The 10,461-nt window shown below is 44.8% G+C and overlaps 1 protein-coding gene across 1 annotated transcript in view; it reads right to left on the bottom strand.

The window, feature by feature from the left end:
* galnt18b (UDP-N-acetyl-alpha-D-galactosamine:polypeptide N-acetylgalactosaminyltransferase 18b) overlaps positions 1 to 9,000 on the bottom strand; it is an 88,700-nt gene extending 79,700 nt beyond the window's left edge. Inside the window, exon 1 of the mRNA XM_008288703.1 lies at positions 8,763 to 9,000. Coding sequence (XP_008286925.1) covers positions 8,763 to 9,000 — 238 coding nt within the window. The remainder of the gene's footprint in view (positions 1 to 8,762) is intronic.
* Positions 9,001 to 10,461: the final 1,461 nt, after the last annotated feature.

A 10,461-nucleotide genomic window follows, 5' to 3' on the forward strand; every position in this document is an offset into this window, starting at 1 on the left:
TGTAATGTTTACGAGACAAGCTGAGCGTTGAGCGTGCTAATGATGCAGATATCGTCCTCTGGCAAACCGGGAAATAGAACATCTGTACTCACGTCTGCACACGGCTACCGTCCTGGCTGTAGGATGTAGGTTTGGTGGATCAGACATGTGTTCCTGTGATGGTGGTGGGGAGACTTTATGTTGCACAAATGATTTAATGCAGCTGTGGGTTCATTCTGAGAATCTTTAGTTGTGTTTTTTGTAATTGACTCAGAGCCAAGCAGCTCTTATCAGAACGTCACCGTATAGAAATAAGTGGTTTGTTATCAACCTGCACTGTGTCGTAAATCTCATGCAACCAGATTTCCATCTGACTTCCAGCTTCTTTTCATATTTCTGTTGAAATTCAGTGGGGGAGGAAAAAAACGCGACACCGAGAACATCTGCAACAGTATGAACCGACAAGGGACGAGGTTTGAATCAACACTCTCATAAAGAGGCTTTTATTTGTCTGTTTTAGACTCTTCATGATGATTTCGCCCTCTGGAGTCGAGCTAATTAATTGTTTTTATTACCAAACATCCTCCAGTGGATTCATATCCCTGTATTTCAATAACTTCTCAAATTTATTGGAATTACCACCCAGAACATTCTGCTGTTTTATATTCCCAGTCGTCCCGTCGTCCTCCCTCTCTCCCCCTCACACAGGCTGCAGCGCTGACAGATGGATCCGAGCTGTAATAAATGTAGAATATTTATAGGCGCAGCTACATTACTTCTGTGCGCATCAAGGACAGTAAAGCTCCGTACAGTAAGGAAAAGTTGTACAGTAGAGCTCTGTTTGCTCCATTTCAACCGAGCTGCATCAGTGTTCGATTCACAAAAAGGTTTCAGGGGCCCGAGCTGCTACCAGCCCTCTAATGTTCAGTCCTCAGCCTGGTGCTCCACCTAGCAGCTACTGAATAAGTCATGAAGTCCACCAATCTGTCAAATCGGCCTGAATGACATTTAATTGCGATTTTTCTGACAGATGCCGAGATCTGATTTGCGACGTCATTTTTCCACAGCCCAGCTTCGTTGTGTGATAGTTTTAAAACGCAGAACATGAGCTAAAATCTACAGTGTGACCATCACAGAACGAGGACGGCGTGAATCCGTACACAACAGATTAATTCCCGGGTCAGACGTGCTCGTGTGATATACGTCCTAAATCGCTGCCTGTGCGATTTGCTAATTGCATTGTTTTAGATTGTAGCTCTGATCTGAAATTGATTAACCGCTCAGCTCTGGTGCCAAGACTAAAATATTCCCTCGGTTATATATATTTTTTCATTACATAATCTTCTTACAGTAGATCAATAAGTCAGCCGGCAACAATATGAACCGATATCAGCTTGTCACAGATCTGTTCTGTTGGCGTCCACGTATCGATGTCAGGTGGAGCCGCCGTACACCTGAAACATGTCGGCAGTCATCTGGAGACGTTCTGCAGCTAAGAAACACGATTCAGATGCATTTTGCTGGAAGATGTGGAAAGAATCCTGTCACAAACCAACGACGTGTTCATTTTTTAACTGTTATTCACCTGGCTCGTGGAAAAGAAGATCCTGTAACACACACATTGAACAGATTCCTCAAAAACATCAGCCAACGTACAGATCTGAAGGCAGTAACATCTGCCTGTGAGCTGGTTTGTCGCTGGTTTCTTCTCCATCATCATGATTAAACTTTGGTTTACGGCCAATTACCTGCAACATCAGTCAGTTAGTCAGTGCTAGCATGCTAACATACAAACTAACGTGAGAAATGGAGCTGGGTCATATCATAGCGTGCACCGTAGTACCGGTGTAATGTATCTGACGTGGTGATCAGACCAAAGAAACTGGCTGCAAAGTTTTAGGTTGCAGAGCGACTCTACTGTACTTTTGTGGATCCTATGCATTGTTATGCACAGGACTGATCAGCCTGTTTCCATTTGAAATGTCTTTAATGATTAAACATTTGTCAGCAAGTGATTTACAACTTATGCACCATGGATTTTGGTACAGTACAGGTTTAATGCACATCAGAAAAGTATTTTGTCTGGCGTCAATTATATCGTCAGTTATATCGTTATCGCAAGTTTTCTCATTTATACAGCGCACCCCTGGTTAAGATGTGTTAAAAGCCTTAAAATAAATTCAGTTTTTATTGCAGAAGCATCCTTTCACACTGAAAATTGTAGAAAAATGTAACCTTCAACTCAACTCAAATGAATTGTTGGCCAAAGGTTGCTGTACAAAGTATGAACATCCAGGGTGCTGATAATTGTGGCACACATGATCGGATGTAAAAGAATTATTTTTTAATGTGGGATTTTTTTTTCAAACTGAATAAATACTCTTGAATTCAAGGTTGAATTTTCTCTTTTTTTTCATTGTGGTTCTATATTATTTAGAAAAAAACTGAATTTACTAGAAGCTAAAGAACACATCTTAACCAGGGGTGCCAATAATTATGGAGGGCGCTGTATCGGGATAAATATTTTTGGCCATATCACTCTGTCCTAATGACAGATACGGTAAACATACCTGGTCAACAATCGCATTGGGATTGTAAACATGTTAGCCTGCTGATGTTTAGCATTTAAGCCAAAGTGCTGCTGAGTTTCAGGCTGATTACCACCATCTGACCCTCCATACAATCGGAGGAACAATCTGGTCTGGGACTCTGGTCTGGGACTCTGGTCTGGGACTCTGGTCTGGGACTCTGGTCTGGGGCTCTGGTCTGGGACCCTGGTCTGGGACCCTGGTCTGGGACCCTGGTCTGGGACCCTGGTCTGGGGCTCTGGTCTGTCCTGATGCTTGGCCCAGATTATTTGGTAATTTGAGGGATTTCCAGATCAATTCTTAACCCTCTTGAACTGCTTGCAGACTCATCTGGGCGGCACCAATGATATATGTTCGATACATTATAATTTAATATTTGATGGTTAAAATTGGCAATATCTGTAATTTCACGCCACCGCCCAGAGCAGCAGGCACCGTTACCAATCAATGCAAAATGTTCCAGCCCTTCAGTCTGATGTTGGCCACACATATTACAACTAAAGAAGAAGAATGAACGACACACGCTGACCACGTCGTCCCTCAACAGCTTCTCATTCAAACTCCTGCTGTTGCTCCTCCTGTGTTCACATCTGTATCCCCGTGACGTCACGTGAGGTGGAGATTCTCCTGACTGCTCCCTCAGGCAACATAATCTTAATAATATCCTGCTGCATGTGTGCACACGCCTTTGTTTTCAGATCTTGTAGCATGTACATGTCTGCGGTTAAAGACAAGCACGTCAGGTTTATTCTCATGTGTGTGACACAACATGAAATTAAAACTATTGCAATTTTTCATTAATATCAAAAATTGCAAGAAGTGTCCTAGTGCATAAATTCAAAATATATTTCCACAAAATGACTACCTGACACAGTAGCTCCATTTTTTTTTGGTTGGTGCATGACTGAAGATAGCTACAATTCAGCTAATTGCCATAGCGACAGGATGCTTTAGCAGTTTTTGGCTTATTATCCATTCCTGCCAGTCTGAACCTGCCCTGTCACTTCACATTCTGCCTTCTCTCTCCACCCAGCAGCAGTCCTCAGCTGCTCCTGCCGTCCGGATCATCACCTGCCAGCATCCGCACCTCATTCACCCTAATCAGCCACTCGGTTTGCGCCCACTAACGCTGGCCTTCTGCCTCATTTCACTGAGCCACTCTGGAAGGAAGATACGAATAATTAAGTACTAAGAGAAGGGCATCCCTGGTTTGTGTTTCAGCAAACATCCCCCGTAAGCAGGCTTGCATAATAATACTAATAACCATCCTTTACATGTGAAAACGAAAAGATCAGCATAACCTATATGCAGTATGCTGCATCTGTAAGTAAGAAGCTGGGAAAAGAAATCTGCATTTCACCGCTTCACTGTGGCAGCTGCAATTTGTGCAGTTTGCTGCACCAACCTGCTACCTGCTAGTAATGAGCTCTCAGAGTTGCCAAATTAAAATCTGTGAGAAGAAGCTACATGATAAAAATGAAACGGCAGAATGCCTCCACGAACGAAGCCCGATTTAATCCCATTTCTCTGCAGCAGAGTTGATATTTGACTCGGTAAATACTGGCTTTTTGACTGAATGTATGTTTTGTACCTCCGTGTGTCGAGCTCTGAAAACACGGCTGCCTTCTTGTAAAATTATATGAAAGAGTCTTTTTTTTTTTTTTCCCGCCCAAACGCCGGAGAATCCAGAAGTATGCGTAACTTGTACTTTCCAGAGCTGCATACCTCGGCCTGCACAAGCATGCACACAAACACCTGCCCACATCTATGCAGAGGAGCATGCTCCCAACCTCCTCCTCCTCCTCTGAGCTGCATTTTTTTTTGCCCTCACTCATTTATTCCAACACTGCACTCATTGTCACTCTTGGAAAATCACATCCGATAAATACCCCAAATATAAGCGTCCTCTGAGCATCGGCGGAGGAAATGCTGATTTACTGAGATTCTCAATTTGACTTGACGGGTGGATTTGCTCGGAGCCATCGTGGGAGCCGTCGTGATCATTTGCAGCCAAATCAGCGGCGCGTTAATGACTCGCTCTCAGAGGCTTCGTGGCCGCTCAATCAGACAACACACTTGTATTACACGTTCTCAGAGGTCAAAGGAAGCTGTAAACAAGCCGTCTTTTCATCACCACCATACTAATGAAACTCCTAAAACGGCGCTTTCGTCACGACGTTCACGTGCATCTGCGCCGATCGCTCGGCTTTGTTTTCCAACATCAGAACCCCGGCGCTGATCGTTTCATTGTGATCTGAATTCTACGTAAAGTTTGGATGTTTGTCCACCATGCAGGGAATCACTGTTGATTTATCGATTAGTTGTTTGAAAGACAGTTAATCACTTTGCTTATTCATTACTCGTTTCACTTCTGGAACAACTGGCTGCTTTTGTGATGCACGACAGCAAACCAAAAACCTGAAGGTGTTGGAAGTTAGCTGGGAAAAAAACAATAAATAAGAAGCCACTGTGGGTTCTGAGAAATTGTAAATGCCTTTTTTTTTAATTTTCTTTGACACTTTATAGACTAAATAATTAATCAAGAAAACAATCAGCTGAATATAAAATAATTTAGATACTCCACATCTTCACAAACCTTCAGAAAACCCACCGTAGTGGCCGTTTTTCAACGTCCTCATGTTCTTTAATTGCTGCACAGGTGGAGCAGAGTGAACCGACGCAGACCAAAAACTGAATTTCCAGACTGTATACTCGCTGTTTAGTGGATGGTTTATTTGATGATATGCCAAAAATGGTGAATTTGGTATCTGTGTGCCCTCCTCGTACCTGTGCCTTCCTCTTCCTGTCACCTGTACCATCTACATATACACCATGTGTCCAGATAATCCATATTAAATTACCTTCAAACAGTAAATGACTCCTACACCCACTTTTCCATCGTCTACTTTACACAATATCAACCAAACTTAAGTTATCTCTGTTTTTGTCATGAGTCAAATCCACTCGACTTCAGTTTGACTGACACTATCTCAAGCAAACAACAAAAAAAAAAAAAGTTTTCTGAAAATCTACAAAACTGGAGTCATCTGTTTTTGCAAATGAACTCTTCAGTTATTCGGTGAAGCTCACTCGGTTCAGTACTACACCCCAAAACCGAGGTCAACAACAGTAAACTGAAGAAGAGAAACACTTAAACAGCAATTAGAATGATAAGTCTACTGGTTAAGTACCGGCATGAACACAACAGAGAACACGTCACTGTTCATGCAACAAGCCTATAAGACATTTCAAAGTACAACCCGACCTGCAAACAACACGCAGCTGAGACATTTTTTCCCTGATTCCTGGTTTCGGCAGCACGAAGCAGAGGAGTGCAGCAAACAGCCCACATGGCGGACATGTGCGGACCTGCTCAGTCCGGCTGTCCAATAAATTCTCCTGGGCTGACTGTACTTAATAAAAGGGGAGTCGGGCCGGCCTGCGTAGCGTTGCTGCTGTCGTGTTGCTTTGTCCCGCCGGCCGACCACTTCACTCCACCGCGTAGTCACACCGGTGGAATATTTCTGTCTCATCCCTGAGTGTGAAACTGACACCAGGGACATCTCGCCCGACGGTCCGCCGTGACTCAGCTGCACTAAATGTTTCATTCTCTCACGCTGTAATGCACTGTGGTGTGAGAGAGCTCGCGTCGGCCTCTGCTGCACTAAAACTAAGTGCATGTACAGTTTATGCTCCATTCACGGCGTAAACACTCCAAGTGCACAAGTCCCAGCGCTGAACTAATGCAAGAGTCTGCACTTGTCTCGTCATTCTATAGGAAGAACGTGTATTTTTAGACACGTCAAAAGTGCACTAATGACTCTCCGGCTCCTCGCTGACTGAGAACGCCGTCGGCCACGTCCAGATGATGGCTCTACATCTGCAGCGGATGCATTCAAAATCAGTGAAATCCAACAATACAGCTCGTTCGACGGCAGGTCATTTGGTTCTAACGGTTTTTTATTGCTCCATATGTGTGTTGATATCAGCAGCGTCCTGCAGCATTAACGCCGGCAGATTGTGTCGTCGTGCTCCCAAACTGTAAAAACAATGACAAGCACGGAGACTAACTGTTGCTATTAATGGGATCTCTGTCGTGTCCCTGCAGTTTATAATAACGGGCCCGGAAACAAGTTCACAAACTAAAATGAGTACAAACACCCACAGCAGCCAGCGATGACGCCGGCTAACTGAGCTGGTGAGGGAGTGATTGCAGAAGACTGTTTGATATGCATGACGTTTTTAAAACTAATTACGGAACGACTGTCCTAGTTTTTAAAAGTAGCATGAAAAGACAATGAGCCGCAGCCAGCTTTTTTTTTTTTAAAGGAGGAGCTTCACATTTGGGGGAAGCTCGCTGACTCTCTGTGGCGATGAGCAAGATGAGAAGATTGATACCAAACTCATGTCAGCGTGCAGAGTTCTGGATGAAGCTGCAGCCGGATCTCATAAAGACTGGAAACAAGTAAACCTCCACCTACCAGCACCTCTAAATCTCACTAATTGCCATCATATATCTTGCTTGTTTAATCTATACAAAAAACCAAAGAGTAAAAACATTGTGGTTTGTGGAGGGTTTTGTGTGTGTGTGTGTGTGTGTGTGTGTGTGTGTGTGTGTGTGTGTGTGTTTTCTTGGCCGAGGTGCAGTAACTTCACAGACTTAATGTGTTAATTAGTGAGCCTCGGCGGCACCGCGGGCAGGTTCTTCCTCTTCTTTACCTTCGGACAGAGCGCTGGTTCCTTGTTTCTACTCCTGTCTGATGAACTGAGGACGGAGCTGCTTTGCTTCAGCTTCATATTTACCGAACAGAAGCTTTTCAATCTTTTCATCTAACTTAATGCAGTGAAGTGAACAAGCGTGTAGCTTACAAATGGCACTTCAAGTACTGAGACACACTTTTAACTCCAGCTGCACAAAATTAAGCTCTATTGATTCTTGAGGCTTTTTTTTTTCCGTGTAAGCAGTAAATATGTTTACGAGCTGCTCTTTTTACTGTTTAACGTACATTCAGGTTGAGTTTTTGCTCACGAGGAGGAGTGACCGTGCAGATTTTTTTTGTCGGAAATGATCTTTTCTGTAACCCAAGCAGCTGAAACATGCACTTTGGAGGTAAGTCACCTCAGCAAAGCTCCACCCTGCAGACGCCGGTGGGTGCCAAGCTGAAATGGAGACCTGCCTCCAGGAGGAATGTTTACCCAGGCTTAGCACAGAGCCTTATTGCTTAAAGAAGCATAAGTAGACTTCTGTCTGCATTTCACTTTTGCACCGGCTCTGTGCCGTTTCAAACTGGGACCTTCCCAAAACGATCCTGTCCTCCTCTACCCCCCCTGTGATGACAAGAATAGCTCCTTTAAAGACACAGAATGGAGAGAAATTAACCGTGTGTGTGCGATCAAGCGTAAAGTAACTGCACACCGGCCGGGAATTCTGGGCAAAAAGGATTCCTGACATTCCTGAAAGTATCAGAACAAGTTCAAGTCAAACGGTGTTCAGCTTTAAGCAGCTTCATTCATTCAGATGATGTAACTGAGGGAGGAATGACGGAGCACATCAGAGAATTCTCTTTGCAAGTTTTCACATAATCACACTTAATGCGGCTGAAATATAAAAAAATATGAGCTGTGCCTCCAGCTGAATGCACAATCCTCCTGCAGAACGTTTCTGTGGACTCGCAACAGGAATGCATTGTGTTGTCGCCGCACATTTTCAGGCGGATCAATGAGTTTTAAGTTGATTCCAGCATTGCAAGCATCCAAGCTGACCTCAATAGAGACACATTTAACAGCATCAGAGGCTCCACATTCATTCACTGTCCCTCATTTTTCATCACAGACCTGCTGCAGCCCACTTACAGCCAAGTGTTCGGCTCCTGTTCTGTATTTGTAGGATCATGTTGGGCTCCTGCATCACTGTACTAATCCTTGGGGGGACCTGCAGCTTTTCTTACTGTGCTTTGTCCTCTATCACACCCTCCAAATAACCTGCTCTCCAGCAGACACAAAAAGAAGTTCCAGCTGTAACCATTTTCCAAAACACACACGACAGCACCTTGCAGAACCACACAGCTTGATGTGCAAAGCAAAAAAAAAGGTATTAACCCACTAAAACTTTCCCCTGGTGCAGCACTAATAACATGCAAAGTAACGAGGGGGCTGCAGTTGTCTTTCCAGCAGGAAGTCGGAACCGGGCTTTACCTTGTATGTGCTGGTTGACCACATTCTCCAGCCGATCGAGCCTCTCCATGATCCGGAGAGTGTCTCCTCTTTTGTCCCCTTCCAACTTTCTCTCCGGTAAAGGCATCGGGACCTTGATGTAAATATTGGCGATGTAGTTAGTGACCCATCCGACGTAGAGCAGGCACACGATGTTGGTCATGCCGCTCAGGATCACGCATGTGGACACCAAAGTTTTGGTTCTCCTGGTGCAAGCCATGCCGACATCCCTCCATACAGGCTGCAGTATCCCGTCAAACCGGAGCACCGGGCGACAGTCGCCCGCAACAACAACAAAAAAAAGAAAAGAAAAGAAAGAAGAACAACCCTGGAATAACCAAGTTATTTCCAGCGACTGTGCAGCGACGCGATATCCGACGCGCAGCGCATCGACTTGGAAAGTGGCGCGAGGTTCTTTATAGGACCGCGTCAGGTTAATGTCAAATATCTACAGGTGAAGGTTCCCTCTCTCGCTCCATTGTGAACCTCCGTCAGCTCCAGTTGCATTTGAGGATTAAGGAAACGGGAGAGACGCGGAGCATCCTGCTGCAGCCAATGGGAGGGATGGAGAGGACTGACAGCCTCCCCGCTGCACGCGTCCCCGCTGCGCACTGATTCACCGTGAAAGTGGATCTGACCGGACTATTTCCATAGTAAAGGACGTAAAGTATTAGAGCCTATTTCTGCTCAGGCGGCGAGATGTTTGCGCCACGCCAGCGTTACGCTGCGTATTTGTGATCCGGCTGAAACACTGGAGCGCCGAGACTCAGTCCCGAGCGCGAGCAGAAGCACTTTAGACGTAAAAGCGTTTAAAAAAGGAAAAGAAAAAAAAACGCACATGAAGGAGTGAGAACTAGGCAGCCTACCTGCTGCAATACTGGCTCAAACCACGAGATAGAGACAACGGGACTCCCAGAGAAATCGAGGTGTGGGGTCATGTTACAAGGTCTGGCTCTGGTCCACCTCACCAGGAGCCACGCAGGAGACAGAAAATAGCCTGAACCCATCCCACATGCTGCTGCACAGCAGAGCAGGGCAGGGAAATAAAGAACACAGCCATTTCTACCAAACTGTAAACTGCAAATCATGAGTTTAACCTCCAAACATGTCGTTTTTTTCCAGGCAGTGCATGGTTATTGTCTCTGTGTGCTCCCTCTTCTTGGTGATGATTGGATTTTAGATTGTGGGCTTGTTTCTATCCAGGGCCCATTTGCACCCTCCCAGGGTTTATGGGCATTTTTTTTATGTATGGTTCTGGTCTCAGTTGGACTTGTTTCTTGCAGCCGGAGAAAATAGGGCCTCATTAAATGACACACAGGAAAAAGGGGAAGAAGCCTGAAACGCTGCTCCTGTGTAGGAGATGTTTCAGCGACACGACACCGTGCACTAATTCTCCTTTCTGCAGGAATGTGATGTGTTTGGTGCAGCAGAGCCGCTGGATTATGTGGATCTGCCAGTTGTTTGGTTGCTGTCCCTTTTCTGTGTGTCTACAGCGGCTTGATTTGTCATTTATTTGTCCTCTTTAAGAAGATCAAATTATTTTAGGACACCCTGTGTTTCTGTGCAAATGAGGATCTGAACGCTCATGAAAACCCGCCGTCTGTGAACAGATTCTATTCAGTCTTTTCTTCTTTTCTCTCTTTTTTTTTAAAACCAAAATTGTTGATTATGTTTTGACAGT

This window comes from Stegastes partitus, unplaced genomic scaffold (genome assembly GCF_000690725.1).
Source record: "Stegastes partitus isolate 25-593 unplaced genomic scaffold, Stegastes_partitus-1.0.2 Scaffold571, whole genome shotgun sequence".
Taxonomy (NCBI): Eukaryota; Metazoa; Chordata; class Actinopteri; family Pomacentridae; genus Stegastes; species Stegastes partitus.